Here is a 23,054-nt window from a genome sequence, read left to right on the forward strand (position 1 = left end):
TCATTTATAGTAATAATTATAAGAATAAACGTGTTTATTTAGTATTTTAAATTATTTTCAATGCATCTTAGAAACACATTGCCAACTTTTGTCAATACAATTTCTAGTGTATAAATATATGTATTTAAAATTTAACTTATTTTTTCTCGTTGAAAAAAACAGTAATTTACAACGCGTAAAATTACTTAATTTAGGAAAATGCCAAATTTAGAGAAGGGTTTTCATTGGAAATATAAAAACAGTATTTTGTTCTGCTTCTTAATTTTGCCGATTTTCCACTTCGCCGACTCTCCATTATATCGAAGCATGTTCGTTTGGGTACATTATATTATTTCACGATAGAAATTATTAACATTATTTTGGCATGAAAATTCATATTGAGATTTTCATGATTTGATTATTTTGGTATGAGAATTCATATTGAGAATTCTTACAACATTTTGAGTGTGTCCAAATACTTGTTCACAAAATCTGGATTATCTCCAATTACAGGAGTTATTTTCAAATTATAAGCTTAATAATAAAAATGAAAATGGTATTTTCTGGCGTTTCTCATGAGTGTGATTATAATCCAGGATTCGGATCTCACATACTAATATAAGAGTTTCTGCTTAATAAAAAGCTTCTTTACATCTCACCAATAGACGTCTCTAGTGAAGTTCTAGTGATTCATGAACAAGGTTTCTAAATTGGTTCATATATATATGTAGAACCTCCAAGAATTTGAGTAGTGTGGTTGTCAATAATGGGTAGAATTGGTGAATGTTACACGTGTGTAAAGTGATTACTTGAACCAGCCTATGACGGTCGTAAGCCCCGTAAATGCCCAGACTTCCATATTCTTCTTCATCTTTGATGAGATGTCAAAAAATAATTTGAGAATTCTTATTTCGATTTTAATCATCTATATAATTGGTTTAAAGTGTTTTTGTGAAAAAAGAATAGTTTAATCATTTACGTCCTCTCAATTTTGTTTAAGTATTTATAAGTGAAATGTCATCGGCTGATTTATGTGATCACTTTTTACATGGTGTAAATTTACCATAATTTCCCTGGTCAAACATCCAAATTTGTATATATTCGATGTCAGAAGCAACTATTACATGCGAGTTTTGATCGTCATCTCTTGAGATTCATGTAAACTTCAAAATATGAAATTATTATGTAATAAATATAACGTACATGTTTTTGATACATACGAATTGAAATTTCATTTTGAGTCTTAACTATTATACTTTAGATAATAAAAGGTAATGAATACGTTTTATTGTTGTAGCACAGTATTACAGATCAGACAATATGGCTACCCTTAGATTCATTAAGACACCCTTCATGTTTATTAGAATGGGATATAGGATAAGTTAAGGGTTGTTTAACAAAATGGTAATATCCGGTTCCTTTGCGCAGCCGACATACCCATAACATGTTCATTACCTTTGAAATGATTTAAAGTTTTGAGGTAGGGTAGCTAACATACAGACTGATAGTATGTAAGAGCGAGCAATTGAAATTAATATGAGTAATTGTTCCATCGACATAATAAATACGAGATTTTCGGTATTGAGTTTTTATTTTATTTATTTATATGAAATCAAATTATTTTATACGTCGAATATACACAATTTTTTGAACTTCTGATTTTAAGACAATTTTGTAACTATTTAAATAACTAACGATGGGATTAAAATAAAAACTTTATATTGTCTTGAATGTTTTTTGCGGATACTTTGTGGCACATTGTATAAAACTTTATAAAATGAAACTGAAACTTTGTTTTTAACCATTTATATTTCAAGTTCTTTTCGCTTACCGGTTTTGACGGGAACCTTGTCATTTTCAGTGATGGAAGTGTACATGTCCATCCTAGAATATTGAGAAAAGAAAAAAAACAGTGGTTGAAAACAAAATTTGAGTTCTATTTTGTAAAGATTTTTATCTATTTGCTAAATAGCGTCAGTCAGAAGAAGGATCAATCGACGTGTATGCGAAAGAGGAGAAGTAGGACGCTCTATGTTCTCTGCCTATTCCTACGGGAAATTGAAGGGACGGTTAGCTTGTTACCTTCCTTAATAATTTAAGTAGATCATTGATGAAAGAGTAACAAAATTACGATTACTGAAAATAATATAAAGTATGTATGTATATTTGTACCATATGACAAAAACTTTGATGTGTTATCTCGTCTCGTGATACGGATTCATATATTTATGCCAAAAGTCAACTTAACGGACCTTTGATCCAACTTTCATGCTGGTAGACAAATAATACTGTGTAAAATGAAATTCGTTATTTGATGTTCGTAAGTTTAATTATTCATTGCTGTTATACTCGAAAACCATAATAAAGGGGAGAATTTACAACAATGGATACATATCAAAACGGATCTAAAGTAAATATACTCTAAGAGACTTTTGGTGTAGGCTTCGAATCGTAGTTATTCATTAACCGAGCGCGCAACCTGAGACGTTACAATTCTTGGACATAATTCAATATTATTAGATTAAAACCAATATTTTTAGCTTTTCCACTTTTTTTATTTGACCAGCGACCGGGTTTCGTCGTTACCGACATCAACAGACTGGGTCGTCGTTTCGTGTCGATCATGTTTCATGTGTCGTGTTTCGTCGTTACCGACATCATCAGACGTCGTAAAAAAGTGGAAAAGCTAAAAATATTGGTTTTAATCTAATAATAAATTAAAAATGCAATTCCATCACGAAGTGTCAGTGGATAATATAAATCTATAAATCAATATTACGAATTTTCCAGAAAGGATGGAAAATGAATTCAAAACATATATTCACATTAATTGTATTAAAACTTCAAATTTCTTTAACTAACTACTAAAGTATGTAAACTTGTATATGTATATATATATATATATATATATATATATATATATATATATATATATATATATATATATATATATATACAATATATATATATATATATATATATATACACATAAATATATATATATATATATATACACACAAGAACGTCATAAATCAAAAAACTTGTTTTTTCAGAGAACGTTTTTAAAGTTTAAAAATATAATACAATTTATTAAAAATAAATATGAAGCCACTTATTGAACTTTTTACTGTGCAACAGATATTTAAGGTAAAACCTGAAGGTTTTTTCCCCATTTCAAAAATATTTAGAATAATTAAAAAATAATTAAACAATACCCTTTCTTCAAAATGCAAAAACAACACTTTCTGCCCTTAGCGGGTAAATATTAAGTTAAAAATATGCCGCTTTTGCTGGGATGGCACAACTGAAAATTGACGATTTTTGATATATGACGTTGATGAAAGGAGTGCGCGATATATATAAATATATATATATATATATATATATATATATATATATATATATATATATATATATATATATATATATATATAATTATAAATTATAAATTATAAATTTACCATTTTAGTCATCGACCTTTGTATAAAATATCATAAATGTCGTAAAACATGTTGGATTCTATTATTCTGTTGAAAGGTGACATTTAGCCCCCACAAATGAATGTAGTTGATCGTAAAAAGTCTACTACAAAACATTATTTGAATTCTCGAGTATACCTTTAATCTGAATCCACTTGTCACGATTTAAAAGCCCGTAAATTCCGTACAAACGATTAGCAATGTTTATCTCGGAGTCCTTTAGGTTTATTTTTCTTTGCTCTTTTAATTTACGCAGCGATATATTTATCATTCTGAATTTAGAATCGAATAACCACTTTACTTATCTTATCAGGATTCTAATCTGAAATTAATAAAAAATTTAAAACTGTTTATTTTGTAGAAGCAGTAATTAATAATAAAGTAAATAGTAATAAAGTGTTTTTAAAATATTTTATTTATTTTATAAAATGAGTGAACACCGAACTCTATGCCCACTAGGGCCTCTAATTAACATCGATTCGTTAAACGAGTACGTTTTTGAAATAACGTTGTATAAAAACTATGATAATGTCAATAGTATTTCAATGCGTATTTTGATAGCAAGACAAGCATGCATCAGCCACATCTCTGCACAGATAACCGTAGAGGACAGAATGTCACACCATTCTGTCTTGGCAAACATCCTTCGCTTCCTCCGCATTCATACTTCTCTTCATATAACTAATTGTTACAACTTTAAGGAAATTGAAACCTTTGATGCCATTTTTTTCTCGGTCTTTCTCTGCTTCTATTTAAACGACGTTTTCCTCTCAGATTTGTTTTATAATATTTTCACACTCATTCGTTTCACATCTCTAAACTTTATATTATCAAGCCAAATCTTTCTCGGTCTTTCTCTGCTTCTATTTTTTTTAACTAAGTTTTCTTTACATATATTTTTTTATTATTCTTTTACTCATTCGTTCTACATCTCCAAACTACATTTTCCATTATTATCAAAAATGCTTTTATCAGGCTTTATCTACATTATCATTTGCGTTTATTGTTTTGTTATAATGCGTTAATACATTTACGCACATAAACAAATAATGTCTACAGTGACTATTACCTGCATAGGCCTTTGCCCACAAATGAATAAGAACATTGTGTTTTCTGTTTACAGTAGTCGCAAATGGGAGTTTCTAGCTTTACAAAAAAAACGCCTTAAAATACGTTTTTTGAAGTGACGAGGCAGAGGTTATACAGAGATGAATTTGTATGATATACGGTATACGGTGTTTGAAAATGATGCGGAATGTGTTGAAACACGTGTCACGGTAGATTTTAAGAAATAGTGGTATATACTAAGTAAAAAAAATAATTAGAAATGGATGGGTTTTACCACAAAGTGACTGCCGAATCAATTAATAATAAATAATAATAAAACCCTTATCCGCACCCCGATGGTGCATAGGGCACTGCATCATAAAAACGCAGTGTTATCTTGATCATTTACACATGAAGGAAAGGTGATCAGTCCTCCGCTTCAGGTACCAGTCCAGGGTAATATTGAATAAATATGACAGTGAAAAAATCACTTATATTTATTTTACCCCCCTTGGGAATCGAACCCGGGACCTCCAGAACGGTAGCCGAGCGTGCTGACCATTACACTACGGAGGCAGGCCGAATCAATTAATGAAAAAAAATATTACTTGTGGCGCAATAGCCTGTTATTTGTTACTTTTACTAAATGTAAAGCTGTACAATTCCCAAATAAATAAATAAAATAAATATTTGACAATTTGTGCTACTACTACTACTACTACCATTACGCCGTTTCCCCGCAGGGGTAGGCAGAGAGGATGGAACGCCACACTTTTCTGTCCTGATATACACTCCTCGCCTCCTTCACATCCATACATCTAGTCATACATGCCCTCCGATTACGCAGACTTTTGGCACCGCCAGATTTTAGGTTCTGATTGATCTGATCGTGCCAAGTCTGGAATTTGTGCTTGTATCATTAAATCCAATAGCATGGTTTCTACAATGCCTGCAATTTGATTTATTTTGTTTCAATCTTAAACAAATCAAACAAATGTTGACACAAATCGAGAAAATGTAAATTTTCTTCGCACTAATATTTTGACTTTTACTGTAAGAAACTTCCTAGAACGGGAATATTTATAATGCTTTGACAAATCACTTTACTGACGTTAAAAATTTCTGCTTGAAATTCTTGATCGATCGAGGTCCTTTGAGGCTCATTGCCTTTTCGAACGTCATTGTTATTATACATTTCAAATATAAGGAATAAGTTTTTGACAGAGCTTGTTTTGGTGAAAATTGGCTTTAAATTATTTGATTTTAATTCTTAATAAATGATAAATGTTTCATCTGCAACTGATTTATATTGATAACAGTTTGACATCTGAATGGATGAATAATAATTTGTTTTCTGTGAAAATAAATTAATTTTATTTAAAATTTCAAATTTCGTTATCATTTTCTCTTCCCAAAAGTCTCTGGAAATGATAAAGTGAACACAACTTCTACCACCATCTAATTAAACCAACCTTATTCAAGTAATTTAAAACTAATTTAAACTAATTAAAATTCCATCAACTAATGTTTTAAAATTTTCCCTTAATAATAATTTTATTCATATTATTTACTATGCGCCTGCCAGCATACAATTTGCATTGCATTCAATACGCCTATTCAAGGCAATTTACATAGCTTGATTACACAAAAATATCACTCCCAGCCCTATTGACCGAAAAATTAAAAAATGGATGATTTTTTCGCCGTTCACTGGCGATAGGAAATAATTTCAGCATGTTGAAATTTGAGATTACTGGTTAATTATTATTTTTTACCGTTATTATGCATTTGAAATAATATATTTGTGATCGTAACTATAAGTTTTCAAATAATCAGATTAAGAAATGAACACCGCAGTTACGGATTATTTTTTCACAGATTCATATTTTTTTCTCCGAATCAATGGAAACCCTTCCGCATATAAAATATATCTTACGTTATGTTAAAAATAACGGTTTTACATGAAAAAAAAACAATATATGTATTTAGAAAAAACTGTAGGTAGATAGTAATTAATTAATTTAGTAATTAAGTTATTCGTTAATTTGGTAAGGAGTAAAGAGTGCTTAAGTAATTTCACTAAATAGTTAGAATTCAGTTCGCAAATACATTACATATTAATATTTGTATTTGTAAATCACTTCTAAAATGTATTACAACTAATGCAAAATCAGTCACCAAACACTAAACATCCTCTATTACAAGTATATACGTGTAACTTACAGTATTAACGTTACAACGTTAAATTTTCACGTACGCTGTTCTGCCGGGTGAAGGCCGATGAGATTTTTGACGGATATTTACACAGAAATGTGTCATTATCGTCCCAGGATGGAATCAGTAGTCGGGTTGTGGGGAAGCGGAAACGGAAGCGGAAATATTACCTGTTGATGTAGGTCATGAGTGCCCCTCCCGCGGCCGGGACGGGACACGGAAATAGGTCAACGTATCCCTCTGTACTTGCAGCGTATGGTATAGGTCGCACTTCTGACGCACTGTGGAGATCACTCCACACAATCGTTTTATGACAAATGTAATTTATCGTGAAATGAGGATTTGCTCCATGAGACATATTTTATATTATGTACTTTTAATGTACTCTCATAGGTACATATTTGAAACGTGACACGAGCGTTATTACGCCGCTTTCAACTCTGTTTGATGTACGTACCTACCGAGTATATTTGCACGGAATTACATAGATACTTACATAGTACCATATGATAAATTTGTTCACATCTGTATAAAGTAATAACTTTACATTGGCAGGGGAGGAAGGGAATTACGGAAGTGGGTTGTCAAAGTTTAATAACTATTTTGTAATTAATACCGAATATTTACATGCGGACAATAAACGTACTATTAGTTCAATAATTTAAATAAAGAAATCGTTATTTATATTTTAAAAATTGTTTCAATTTCACATGTCATCATTTCCTGGGACAAGCACTATTTTATAAGAACACGAGTATTTGAAAAATCAACAAAATATCCCTCATGGGCCTGTGCGTAATTTAGTAGCTATCAACATACCACGTTTTAAGGGGTAGGCAGAAAGGATGAAACGCCTCAAACAACTGTTTTGACAAATACTCCAAGTTCTAGGAATAGATTTCTAGATTCTGATTGATTTCGTCGTGTTTTGCCACAAGTCTGTCGTCTGTTTTCTTTATTTTTATACATTCACATTTGAAAATACACTCTTTTATTCGTTTTCTTACCATTAGTTCTCTCCATATGTCCAAATTACCTTTCAAATCCTTTCTTAATATTTTCAAGTATCACTAACGTAGCCTTACACTATTTTCTAATATCTTCATTTTGAACTCTTGTATTCATCTATTTTTGCACACATTTGTCTAGGCTATGGCATTCACTCTACTTTCATACTTTTGCTGATTTCGTGTTTTGCTTCCATACATCAGCGTTAATACTAGCACTCCGTTATTTACTACTAATTCACCTTTTACGGACGTAATTTCGAGCAATTTCATAATTATACTTCATTAAAAAGCTAATCCTGTCAAACAAAATATTAAATTATTTGTGTACCCGAGAGAATTCGCAATACAATAACAAAATTCATTTAGTCCCAGACAGAGAATTAATATTTTACGTGGATCTACTTTTTGTATTTATAAAAATGATTCAATGCTTTGGCCGCTCGACCAACATATTTCACGTAACTTTTTTAAAAGCCTAGCTTAATTTAAGGACACTAAATACGTTCAGATGTGATTTTGAAGTAATGCATGTGTTAAATAATAAAGATCTCGATATTTTGAGTGTGTCCAATTTTTTGAATCACGAATACTAGGTTTCTTATTCTTCTAACCCTTATCTGGTCCCAATGGTGCATAGGGCACTGCATAGTATTGATGCAGTGATCGTTACTTACATGAAAGCATGCGCTTAGGGACCAGTCCAGAGTAATATTAAATGTATAATAGAGTGTAAAATCACTAATTTATTTTCACCCTCTCCTGGGAATGGAACCCGAGACCTCCAGCACGGTAGCATATGGAAATCAGGGTAATTTCAGGACAAAATTGTCAAATAATTTACTTTATTTACTGTGTAACGTTCTCCATTTTGCCCGTGATTAAAAACCACATTACTGAAATGTTGATAAATTGTATATATTAATTGCTGTATGTAATAGATTCAATTCAAATTTTCGTTTGGTCTTTCACACCAATCGAAATACAAATATTTGTGCTACATATTTATATCAATTTGGAAGCTTTTTAATATTGATAAGTAGGTAGCCATTCGTAATCATTATAACAGAACTCCTCCACCAAACCACTTTATATGATGACGGTGTGTAGAGAAGTACGAGTATGTTGAACACAAATAAGAACGTTCAAAGTTCGTGAGGATCTCACTACCGCAATATCCACTCGAACGGCGTTCACTTCAATCGATGAGTATATAAATGTTCGAGAGATACTGTAAACTTTCCGAGTAGGACCATTGATAAATTAAGGAAACAGAGAGAAACCGGAGCCAATGGGTAATGAGAACCCTTACGAAATTAATACCTATCAACGCCCAAATTACTTCGAAAGAACCCAAACTTATTTGTCTTTTTGCTTCTGAATCAGTCGATTTTGCTGACCCCTTATCGTGTGCGTAAAATGTCAAAAAAAAAAGTATCATAACGTGAATGAATAAAAGATTTCCACAAAAAATATTAGTTATGTGAAAATTCCCATTTTCAAAATGGTGTTAAAACGAGGTTGCGTAATCATGAGTGACTTAAAATTGGGGTAAATTTATGTTGATTTATATGAAGGTAAAAATAAGATAAGGTAGAAATTTTATGCGTAAAGACGAAAAAACGTTAAAATGAGGAACGTGAAAACGAGGTTTTACTGTACTGTTTTTTTTATTTGAATTTGTATTAATTATTTTTTTGTAAATCGTATTTGATTCAAAACAATTTTTTTTACAAAATGATAAAACAAACACTTGACCAAGTTTGCCAGCCTATATTTATTGGAATTCCACCATTTGATAAAAAAATCATATCGTTATACATCTGAGTAACGGAGATACTTAAATATTTATTTCTGAATAAGTAAGTTAAATTTATTTCATAAATTAAATGTGAAAAACCCAAATTAATGCAACGTAATATGAATAAAATGTACGTATAGTGATTTAAAACTTAGTTTTTTCGTTTAAATTAATTGATGAATAAAACCTGAGAGTGTTTCCTTGTTCGGCCTCTCAAGAAGACAACGACTTGAGAAAAATGGAGATTAATGTAAGGCAAACTCTATTTCAACCCTTGTAAGTATATAATTTGACCTTGCCTTGCAAATTTGTGGGATCTTTATACCATTTTTCCTCTGTTCCCAAGGTACTCATCTCCAACTTAAAAAATAAAATATTTTAACTTACATTAAAATCAGGTCTGTTGTATTTTAATTTTTTTCGAAAATTTCTTTGTAATATTAAATTTAATTTAAACATTTTACATTTTTTTAAAGAAATAAAGTGATTATACATATAATATTATGTAAAGGGTTTCCATTTTATATTTTTTAACAAATATTTATTTATTACTTGTATGTACTTGTATGTACCTTATACGTATATTATTTCGACGAAATCCTTGTAGTGCTGCAGTATACAGCAGTACTCCGAACTAAACCTTTATATTGCCTTATAGGAAACCGAATTGGAGAAGCCTTCGGGGAGCTTTCGAGTTTTCTCAAAAAGCCTTGAGGATAAAAGTCAAGTGCAATAAGGTTCTATGTACATTTATATGCCAAAGTTTTATTCTTAACAATCGACGTGAATGTTTTCGCTAAATATAAGTTCTTAAGCATACATTTAGTATTTACGAGTTTATCAACTAAACAATATATATTTTTTTAAATTAATAGACATATCTGTGTTCTTATGAAATTATTCAATACTCTTTTCAGATAAGCCTTAGTGACTTACATTTCAAAATATGAATCAGGTTCTAATAAGAGGTGCTCGTACCTAAATCTACGGGACCACAACCTAATTTAGTTTGTTTACAAATTGACTTAACATTTTTTTACCGAATAGAAATAATGTTTACGTACATTGACAACAAATTATGATTCATATTTTATATAACTTAACTTTTAAGATATTTATACTTTGATAAGATAAAACCATAAGATAATAATAATTTATAGTTGAAAGTTATATTTGTCAGTGTACTTCAAAACATTGTTATGACATTTGAATCTGGCACGATTTCATGGTACTGTACGTTACAATGTAATCCACTATGGTACTCGTATATAGCGTTGTTGCAGCGAAGAAATGCAGAGAAATCTCCTAGTAATGTTATTTAGTTCACCCCGTTCCAATTACGTTCGGAGCACGTAACGGATGCTCATTTTTCATAAATATAAACGTGACGCAACGACACGCTCTCCATTGTTTTTTCCTGAAACTATCTCACGAATAATATCAACAAAGTAGAGATACAAAGTTTTATCTTTATTTAACTTTTGTATTCAAATGGATCATCATTCAGGATTCAGGATTAGGTGTATCGATATAAAGCCCATATAATGATATATTGCAGAGGCTTTCGGCTTCTGAGACATTAATTAAGTTATTCTTTAAATGTTTTACCACAAATCAGTATTAAAATTGGTCAGAATAACACTTATGATTAATTTTATCTTACTTCAAAACCAATAGTTTTCAATCTAAATTGTGAATGTTAAAAATACCTTTTGTATTACTCATATTACCTTCGGGGAATAATAATATGGGAAATAAAACCAGATAAGTGCAAAAATCTAAAATTGCCTTTTTACTTTACTCGTATTTCAAAATCTAAATCGGATTAATACTACCCCGAATAATCAAGAGTAGAACATTTTCAGGATTTTATTATTCTTACGATATCCATAATCTGATAAAAAAAAGTAAGGTATTTTAAGCGCAAAAAGTGATGTGTGTACTATGACTATTTTATTTAACTAACTAACTAACCATCACACCGCTTCACCGCAGGAGTAGGCAGAGAGAATCGAACGCTACACCACTCTGTCTTTGCAAACATTATTCGCCTCCTTTACATTCATGCATCTCTTCATACGTACCCGACGATTATTATGACTCCTGACCCGGCCGCTTTCAAGTATTTGACATCCATGATGCCAAGTTTTCCTCTGCTTCTTTTTCCTCTGCTTTTTATTATTTTTTTTTATTAAGTATTAGAAAGTTTAATTAAGTATTATAAATATTAAAATTCATATTTTACTTTTTTACAACGGAAGAGACATGCAAAATAATATTCATTGTATAACGAAACAAATTCGAGGGTAAACGTAGCAAAAGAAGACAACACAAATCCTGGCTTCAAAACCTGAAAGAGTGGTTAGCTCGTTGCATTTAATTGCGGTTGAAAACTGAAACGGATGCAAAGTGAAAAATCATATCATAATTATCAACTTTCAGTGTATTCTACTTATTCATCGATAGTTTGCAATGATTTTCACCCCAACCTCCTTCATTCAAAATCGTGAACAAAAAAATCTTCTTTTGACTATCGAAATTTTACGTTTTCCGAATAAATTTTTTTGTCTTTATAGTTTTGCTGAAGATGAAAAATAAAACCTTAAAATAACGAGGCTGAGATAAGCATTATCGGTAAAAGAAAGGAAGGGTAACTCAGATTGTATGGATTTAGGTGGTTAAAATTTCCATGAACAGAAAATCGTCCCCAAATTGGGTAAGTACTTAGAAAAATATCTCAGTTTATGTCGACCAGAATCGGCTGTGGGTGAGAAAGTTGAAAATTTTGTTTTTCGTATCTTTTGAAAATAAAAGTAAAATGTATTTATTTTACTTTAAATTCATTTGCGAACAAATGAAAAAACCGTTAATATTATAAGATTACTTTTCAGAAGTTTTATACCCAATTTTATATAATTCAGACAATTTTTAAAAAAATGTGATAAATTTTAAACGCCCGATCCTATAAATTCAATACCGTACGTCCAAATTTTCATCGCAATCAATTGACGAAATATTGCACAGATACACGTATAAATCATCATTGAAATATTCGTTTTGTTTAACGAAGACAACTACGTTTCCTTTGCATTTTTTGACACATGAGTTAGTTTTTAGAGAATTCATTTTTAGTTATACTTCACTTCTTTTATCATATTCTTTTTTATATCGAATACATACATATGAATACGTGATTGTGCACATTGAAGCAATCAAAAACTCAAAATTATTACTGTTTTTAATTGTTTTCAAAGTTAAAACATTTTTTTGGTTGTAAACGGTGGTAGTAATTAGTAAAATCACGTATAAATATATGTATATATATATATATATATATATATATATATATATATATATATATATATATATATATATATATCTTTATATATATATATATATATATATATATATATATATATATATATATATATATATATATATATATATTCACATATAATTCAAAACATGCTGTGTTTTAATAGTTAATGCCCTTTGACTTACGAATATCTCACAACTTTACATCTCTGTAAATTAATATACACGCATAAATAATTAATTATTTAGCTTTACAAGACTTTACGTTCCTAAAGGTATGAACTAATGTTACATTCTGATAGCTACATGCTCATAAAAGCTTCAATTTAAGGGCCCATTCAACACAACTTTACTTCACGAGATAAACTTGGCTCAGTTTTCGAATAAACAATTAATTCAAAGTAATGTGAGGATCTAAAATATTGTACTGTCAACTTTACTATGTTATTTATCACCCATTTCTAACTCATCCATTTCAGCATATCTCATTTAGTATATTTTGTCAAGATTATTATTCAACATAGATAAAGAAGTCTTTTGAAATGGGAATATGAAACTATGCGTATTTATAGTGCTTATGACCATCATTGGTTGGTTTAAGAGATCACTCACTTTACACTCACTATAACATTCTACCTATGATTGTTAATACACTACGTTAAATTTCGACAGTCGTATATAATGCCTATATTGAAAAAATCATTCGTGTTATTCAAATTTCGGCAGTGAATATTTTCATTGAAACTATTGTAGTACATTAGTACATAGAAATCCGTCATATTTGCCCATAACATATATTCGATCTTTATCCTGAATTATTTCACGTACAAGAAAACGCCTCAAAAACTCATGTTTTTCAGTTTTCACACTTATTTAAAACATTTATTTTAATCATAATATTTTGAGAATATGCTTATTTTGTGTCAAAATTTCATAGCAAAACTGAAGAAGATAAAAATTTTGGGCAAACTATTGCATTTTTATTTAAGTAGGTAGATCAATTATTGAAATGTCGAAAAAAAGAATGTGTTTATTTTATAATATTTAAGCAACATCAAGTATTTCAAATGCTTAAAAGTGGTCAGTTGGAATAACCGGTGAGTATGTATGGGGAGATGCATGAATGTGGAAGAGGAGAATATTGTTTGCAACGACAGAATGGTGTGGCGTTCTATTCTCTCTGCCTAACCCTAAGGGGAAGCGGCGTGATGGTTAGTTATTTAGATAGAGGGGATTGTTATCTGTTATATGTTATCTGATTGTTTCCATTATCTTGTCTTAAGAAGTTGAAACACGCAACCGTCATCAATCGTCAATTAGTCGTTCGCAATTAAGACCTTTGGGATTAATTAACCTTTTTATAACTAAGGTTATAACTCGAACTTTACACTAATTTGGTTATTTTTTTAGATCTTTAAAAAAAGATTTATATAATTTTATTTATTATTCAACAAGTTATTTTTTATCTACAATATTGCATAGAGCACTTGATCAGATCGATGCAGTGTTATCTTGTTTGCTATTTAAGGTAATTCCGGCTCTTTTTACCTCAATTGGGATTGTTTTACATTTCGGCATGTCAATATACATGAACGAGAATATGGAGGTCTGGGTATTTATAGGGCTTATGGGCTGTCAAAGACTGGTTAAGTGATCACTTTATATATGGAGAACATTCACCATTCACCCATGATTGACGACCACACTACTCAAATTTTCGGAACTCCTAGATATTTGACATCTTAACATACCGAAATTTGAATAGTATGGTTGTCAATCATTGATAGACATGGTGAATGTTGCACGTGTATAAAATAATCACTTAACCAGCTTATGACAGGTCATAAGCCCCTTAAATACTCAGACTTCCAAATTCTTCTTCATCTATGTTGGGATGCCCAAATGTAAAAATAACTCCAAAGTGGAATAAATCCAGATCTGTGAACAAGTATTTGGACACACTTAAAATGTTGGGATTGTAATAGTTACTTTTTTTAAATATTATAATATATTTTTTTCTAGCTTAATTTTTGATGTCACATTTTTAAATACATACTGGTGTGATATGCTTTAAATAATCGAACCAAAAACCGAATTAAATAACGACTTCTCTTATTTGGTTTTTAATTCCCTTTAAATGGTTTTTTATTAGTCACCTTGTCACTTTTGGCGTGACGTTATTTTAACAAAACAACGTTCTAATTTTTACAATTTCACATGTCGCTCACTCCTTTCAACAACGTCATAAATCAAAAAACTTGATTTTTCAGGAGATCGTTTTTAAAGTTTAAAAATAGAATAAAATGTAGTAAAAATAAATAACAAGCCACTTATGGAACTTTTTACTGTGCAACAGATCTTTTTAGGTAAAAACAGAATGTTTTTTCTCCATCTGAAAAATATTCAGTATATATAAAAATATAATAAAACAATAACTTTTCTTCAAGAACAAAACCAACTCTTTCTGCCCTGTAGCAGGTAAATATTAAGTTTAAAATATGCCACTTTTGCTGGGATATAGTACATTTTCTGGGCATTTCAAAATCATGCACAACTAAAAATTGACAATTTTTGATATATGATGTTGTTGAAAGGAGTGAGCGATGTGAAATGTTGTTAATTTATTTCAAGTAAGTATATCCTTTTATCCTTTGAAATTTTAAGAGTTTCGTTACCAAGAGTTTTGGGATCTCGTCAATTAGTATAAATATAAATCAATCGTCAGCCATTTCCTTTACGCGTGATAGAATCGTTTAGTATTCTATATTCTATACCGCTCTTGCGGTATGCTCTACATAAAATTTTGTGAGTTCGCCCTTTTGCTTATTTCCATATATCTGGCTAAATTTACACATGAGTAATCCCCCGCCAATACAGTTGAGAGAATTTGTTTCAATACGACCCTTATATAGATTTAAGAAAAGCGAACGACGAACATAAATTTATCTTACTTTGAATTCAAATTTACGACACAAAAAAAAATATTTCAGGCAAACATACTCATATTTACAAAAAAATATTACATTATTGTAAATATAACCTCTCACTGTACACTAGTTTTGAGAAGTACTCGTCTTTTTTTTCATGATAATGACACAAACATCACTACCGCACACCACAACCATCTTATTTTTAACAGACTTACAGGGGTAAAAGCTTCAATAGTGTATAGGGCACTATTTAAGCGTTTTGCCCCTGTAAGTATCGGATTGATGTTATGTTTACCCGACCGTTAATTAAATATTAAATATAAAATCAGGCCTTATCTCCAAGTATAAATGGAGAAAGGAAAATATTTGTAGGGATACATATGAAGTAGTAATATATGAAGACATTACTGAAATAACAATTTTCACCCTTCTTTCTGAACCGAATTCTAGAATTGCCGTCATAATTTCTAAAATGGTAAAGCTAAACGCATTTAAACTAGGAAATTTTGTTTTAATTGCTTTCGATATTTTAATTTTTTTGTAAATAAGAATAATACTTGACACTGGCAGAAACATCCTTTCACTGGGTGACTGCTAAATAAATAATTTTAAAAAAAAACTAAAAAACGATTCGCTGTGTTTCAGTCAGCCTAATAAAATATTCCGTAATTGGTCCTTGAAATTTTTAATTAGCTTAGTTTTTTAGCTTTCTTTAGGATTTTTTTAAAAGAATTGTGGATTTGTTTTATTAGTTTGGTTTTTTCTACCTGCACATTATTTATTTCGTAAATAAAGGTGATATGTTAATAAATCTAGTGATCTATAAATCATCCTTCGATGAATATCTGCTTTTCTCCTGTACTTCCATGCGCTCAATTCCTTTACGGCTATTTGAAGAAAATGTATCTAGATGAAAATTTGAAACACAGGCTTTAAATAATCCTTCAATTATTCCTTTTTTATACTTGTAATATCGTTGAATTATCACGCACAAAACTGTGACTCAGATATCGTTCCACCATTTAAAATGTTGATTACTTCTTTTTTTTAAATTAAATTTATGTTTTTTCGTGAAGTATTTTCATTAAAATAATTTTTAAAATCTTGTATGTTTCATATTTTCAATAATTTTTTTTTAAACTTTCAATATATTGCACAGATAAGAAATGCTCTTTCCAAATCTGAATAATAACCTTGAAAGGGTTAAATTCTTGTTGAAAGATGACTTTTCTCCGTTCTATACGTTATAAGTTCAACCCGTGAATCAATTTTAAATTTGGCTTCTGTGATCACTTTATACACATTGTGTAACGTTCACTTTGCTTGGCATTATTTAGCATTTATTTTTTAAAATACTTATTGCATGCTTCAAAGAGAGCTTTTATAATATTTTAGAAATTTATATTTATTTAGTCATGTAACATGAAATATAAAAATTAATAATTAAAAATATATATATATATCTTTATGTACCTCCTGAAATGATGGCCAATTTTTTTTTAATCCATGGTAATTTATTTTTCATTCCCTCATTTATAGAACACACAAACAAATATTTTCTATTATTGTTTATAAAACTTTTTATTTATCAAACTTGGTTTTAGATGAGCGATTCACATAAAAGTGTTTATCGTATCAAATGCAAAGAACGCAATTCGACGTTCTTGCTTCCCATAATAATACAACCAGGACCTCATCCCCTTACATTTGATCATGTACAGCCTAGTTTATAATCTGGCAATATCGTCTTTTTGCATACATCCTTACGAAAGACGAAGGATGCTGGTCCGTCAGTAAACAACCCAATTACTCCGTATAATGTTGTTATGTAGAACATACGAGCCAATTTAGCATGGCAAAGGAGCGGATATTGGATACGATACAAAGCAAACAGGAAATTAATTTACTCAAATTTGGCGCCCATTAACTGCGAACTCGCTAAATTATTATTCAGACACCAAGTAAAGTACAAATTGAAACTGTTTGTCTTAAAGTTTCTATTTAAAGACATAGGAAAGTAAATCTAATTATTTTCATTTAATTTAAATTCACTTTATCATAAAAAAAATATACAAAATTATGGCTTTCAACCCCTGTCTGCTTATATATTTATAACGTTTTTTCTAGCCTCTCACTAGTCTGATGACGTCGGTAACGATAAAATCCGGTTACTGGTCAAATAAAATTTACATGGAAAAAACTATTTAGGTACATAGTTGATATTTTATTTTAGTTACGTATAGTACTAACTTTTTTTTAAAATAGGTACTTGTTATTTTTTACCTGGGCTGCAACTTCTTCTTACCCTTATCCGCAATCAATAATGCATAATGCACTGCATCAAATCAATACAAATTTATTATGACATCAATTACAGGAAGACAAGGTGATTAGTCTTGCGTTTCAGGATCAGTCTAGGGTTTCAGGATCAGTCTAGGGTTTCAGGATCAGTCTAGGGTTATATATAGAAACCAACATGTAAATGTTAGTTTCTTCAATACCATAAATCCTAAAGTTATTCACCTATTGCTTTCACACAAGGTTGCATTTGAATTTTACCTGTGATAATTAAAACCACGTCTTTTTTCAATCAATTTTTTTAATGAAATCGCAGCGTCATCTGTTGAACGTAACAGCAATACGCGGAGTACTACACATATAACAGTTTTTCGATATGTTGTTGTGTAATTACCAAGGGCGGGTTTCCAAAGAACTTGAATTATAATCTGAAACTCTCTCTCTCTCTCTCTCTCTCTCTCTCTCTCTCTCTGAGCCGCCTTGGCCTCCGCAATACTTGTTTATAATGCCTCCTATCCTCAGCGGTCTACTTCCAGATATCTGAGACTAGTTACATTAATCAAGTCATTTATACAAATGAGTTACTAAAAATAAGTGTTTATTGTGCAGTTCCAATTACAAAATTCCATATTTGTAAATTTGTGAAAATACCTGTGAGAGGGACGGGAGGGAGAAAAGGGAGAAAGGGATAGATCGAGTTAACAACAAATAAAAGAAAAAAATTCGTACGATTATCCTCAATTATCGACCTCGATGAAGGTAGCCTAGGGTGTTGTAAATATAATGACAATGATTAGGCGGGTTGGGTGTTCGGTTGCAGGTTACAGCGACCCGTACTGCATGCTGGGCATCCAGCCGCTGGCGCCGCCGCCGCCGTCGCCGCAGCCGGCGCCGCGCCTGTCGGACCCGGGCCCGGACGAGGGTCCGTCGGGGCCCGACAAGCTGCGCAAGCACCACAGCTTCCGGCTGAGCTTCAAGCGGCGCGCGGACGGCGGCTCTCGGCGCGAGCACCGCGACAGCTCGGCCGGCCAGCTGCCCGCCAAGTTCATCCGGGCCACGTCCGTCAAGCCGCACACGCTCAGCCCCAAGTGGAACGAGAAATTCCGATTGTGAGTTACAATTTATTCTTATTCTTCTTTTTCTGTGCGTGTCCTGTTAGGTCCCCCGACGTCGACTATCACGTAAGAAACAGATAATTAATCGTGGACCTAACATTTCGTACTCGAAATGTTGGGTGCACTTCGGGGCAGATCAAAATCTGCCTCGAAGGGCGTGGGTACAGCAGAACAGAGTAAGAACGGAGCAGGGTTGTTGCAACTTCTTAGTCTAGAGGTGGGGCATAAAGAACAACCCTGATAAGATACATGGTGCAGGACAGCCGGCTCAAAGGTTTTGGTGATGACCTTCGGGATATCCATGAGGCGACCCCAGAGGCGGTCTAACAGGCTATCAAAACTGGAGCCAAGACTCTTATCCTATAAGACACAACCCATATGGCTGAAAAAGAAGCTGGAGCCATACGCAACGTAAAGAAAAATCTTGAGAGTAAATGTCCTTGTCTTAGGCAGTTCTAAACAGCGCCCCAACAGTTCTGGTCCCCGTCCAATCTCGTATATTCCAGAGCCAGGAGATCTGCCTTCTGCCCACACCTCGTCGACCTTCTATTTAGCATTTTATGATTAGGTGCAATAGCTCGCCTTTTCTTCCTTTACGCACACGCTCCAGATAGGACACCTTCCGGACTTTGATATCAGTCAGCAACTGTCTTTCTACTCTAGCTCTCTGGAGCACATTTACGTTTCTGACCATAACGCTCAATGGAATAGACTAATGTATGTTTTTTTCAATTTACTAATAAGACGGAACCATTAAATATAAGATTCTAGTTAAAAATAAATGTGGCCCCAAAGTACCAAGTTAGCTACCTTTTAGTATAAAAGCCTGAAACCTGACACCGCTGATAATAAATGATTGTATTATGAGACGGTCTATCATTATAGCACAAACACAGTTTTTTATAATTTTTATAGCATACCAAATATGTTTGGTATTATATTATACGCATAAATATAATATAAACATTCCACCCATATAATCAAATATTCCTGTTATATAAATTTAAGCTACAAGCTCCAAAGTGCTCACGATCTTATACAAACATTTTTTTCATAATTTAAAATGCTAAGCTCTTTGAGTTTTCAAGTGGTGGAAATATAATAAAATTATGAAGGTACCTTTTCAAAGAAGATTGAAAATACATAAAAGACTTAGGTTTTGCCGTATCTAACGGGATCTAGTCCCCGGTCACTAAGTAAAAAAGGTGGGAAGTTTACGCGTTTGTAAATTTATACGAACGTATTATTCTCCTCTCTCTTGTAAGCAAGTGCCTGGGCGCCTGTGTCATGTGAACCTACGGTTGGTCCAGAACTAAATGTAGGTAAAAAAAACACACCTAGTACTGCGCTAAGCCGATTGAAGATTAAAGTTTAGATTTTAAATTTTTAAGCTAGAGTAGAGTTCGAGCGTTAGAGCTTGTAATACCTATTTTTCTTTGAAGGTTTATTTGGTCCTTTGTTAGATGTCTGTATATTTCTTATATCTGGATATATTCTTGTTCAATCCCTACTTTTATTAAATATTTACAACTCTATTCACTAGGTACGTAAGTTTGATACATAAAGTTCTAAGTCGGTTGAAATTGTTGAGATATTTTAGAATTTGAATTTTCATTCCGGTATAAAGTTTATATATTCGTAATGAATCAGTAGATGAGTACTAAATAGTTGGATTAGACCACCCGCTAACTGGCAACACGCAAGAATGTAATAAGTCTAGAAATAATCGTGAAGCAAACATATATAGAATATATAAACAATAAATCGAATATTTTAAACCTAAAGATTTATTTTATCTCTACGAGCAGAGGGTCCTATATAAACTTTGTTTGATATTAGAAAAAAACAGTATATAACGCAAATATATTTTTTAAAACCTTGTATTTTTCTTTGCATCATTCAGCCATTACCTTTGAGAAAATGTGTTTGCATTTACGTGTTTTGTTTAAGCTCAACTCATATTTTTCTCTTCTGAACTGCATCCACACACATATGGTGCGTAGGGCATTGCGTCCGATTACTTTCACGATTAATTTGATCATAATTCATATAAAAGAAAGATAATCAGTCCTTCGCTAAGAATTCTGGGATCTAGAAGTATCTGTATCATTATTCATTATCTGTATCAGTGTGAAGGACATAGGAAAATTCTGTATGGCAAAAAAGGAGGAGAAATAGTAGGAAGGGCACTCTGGGTTGCATACCAGTAGGTAAACAAGCTAACGTTAATTAGACAAAGTAACGTGTACGCGTGGATAGCTGTCTGCAAAAAAAACATCCATTGTAAAAATAGGGATTTTTAATACATTAAAATCATATACACAGATCATATCATCAAAGTGCATTATTTGATTCAGGATTATAAATGTATTACGTAGTAAAATTTCCCTAGAGTAACCAAACATCTGTTATATCCGTGGGTTAATGAAATACCCTCATATTGCATATATTTTATAAAACCTCCGATAATATTGAAAATTTAATTAAAGTACGCTAAAAGTTTTCATTTAACGAAGTAATCCATTTATTTTTTCTAACGCAAATGCAACTGCGTTTTGCCTTTTATCATTCAGTAGATCGTCCATTTAACATTCAGTAGAATTTTCCATATGAAACATGATATATTGGTCTGGTACCGGACCGGCATAGAAACAAAAGTGGAAATAAAACTATGGTTTAATTAACTGTAACCGAATATCATACAATCGATCGATTATTTCTACGACTTCTTAGAAATGTGAAACTTTGCAATCAGCTGATTATTCGCATTACTAAAAAATAAGAAATCTTCCACCCGAAATCATTTTCAAAGTCATTATGATGGTTTTTACATATAACATTACATTATCCCTAAATAATCCTTAATAATTCTTAATAAGTGAGAATTTTAAATAATATCCTTGTATTTTTGTTTCACATTAAATATTTTTTAAATGACAAAGCTCAAGGTGAAAAACTTTTTACGAACTTTTATATATTTTTTTCTTAAATAATAATTCAAAATAATTCGTGTTTACTGTATGAGGTCTGGTTTGGAATTTTATATAATACACCCATATTTAATTTAAATTTAAATAGAAAATCTATTTCTAAAATAGAATTATATCAAATCACAATTCAAACCTTTACCAAAACGTAATTATAATTGTAATACAATATTTCAACTCATTCAATTAAAATTTATTTTGTCAGAAAAAAATCATGGTTTTCAACCCCTGCCTTGTTGTGTATATAACATAGAATTATGTCTAGCCTCACACCAGTCTAATGATGTCGGTTACGATGAAAAACGGTCGCTGGTCAAATTAAATTTATGTGGACTTTTTGTTAAATATGTTATTTTCATTATATTTAACAAAGATTCTTCTTCCTTTAGCACATCTTTAATTAATAGGTACGATGGATCTCATTTCAACTCAACTATCTCCAGCCATTAATACGGATTAATAAAGATCTAATCCGCTAAGAGCGAATCTATCTTCATAAAAATTACAAAAAAAAACTTAAACTACCTCGGGGTGCTTAGAAAGATGTTTACTGACAATAACACTCTAAAGATTATCTTTCTCCCAAATTTAAAGTAACATTCATATATCTTCTTTTATCTCATGCGAAGATTAAAACAGATAGAAAAACAAATACATTTTATTTAATGTGACAGATATTCTAGAAAACTGAATTTATCACTTTATTGAAAATGTGTTTCCATTTGGAAAGGGAATTCTAAAAATATACCTTACTATCGATTCGGTTACATCGAGTGTTTGAGTCCAATTTGTTCTATTATTAGGACTTTAAGAGATAAAGGCAACAATAAAACTAGTTTGTTTTAATGAAAATAGATTTAAAATATAAATTCATTTAATCAA

The 23,054-nt window shown here is 31.2% G+C and overlaps 1 protein-coding gene across 1 annotated transcript in view; it reads left to right on the forward strand.

Annotated features, from left to right (window-relative positions):
• Positions 1-23,054, forward strand: part of unc-13-4A (BAI1 associated protein 3) — a 110,005-nt gene that overhangs the window by 53,053 nt on the left and 33,898 nt on the right. Inside the window, exon 5 of the mRNA XM_088266626.1 lies at positions 18,891-19,179. Within this exon, the coding sequence (XP_088122752.1) occupies positions 18,891-19,179 (289 nt within the window). The remainder of the gene's footprint in view (positions 1-18,890; positions 19,180-23,054) is intronic.

This window comes from Brachycentrus maculatus, unplaced genomic scaffold (genome assembly GCF_059751285.1).
Source record: "Brachycentrus maculatus isolate JH-2025_06_01 unplaced genomic scaffold, ASM5975128v1 h1tg000272l, whole genome shotgun sequence".
Taxonomy (NCBI): domain Eukaryota; kingdom Metazoa; phylum Arthropoda; class Insecta; order Trichoptera; family Brachycentridae; genus Brachycentrus; species Brachycentrus maculatus.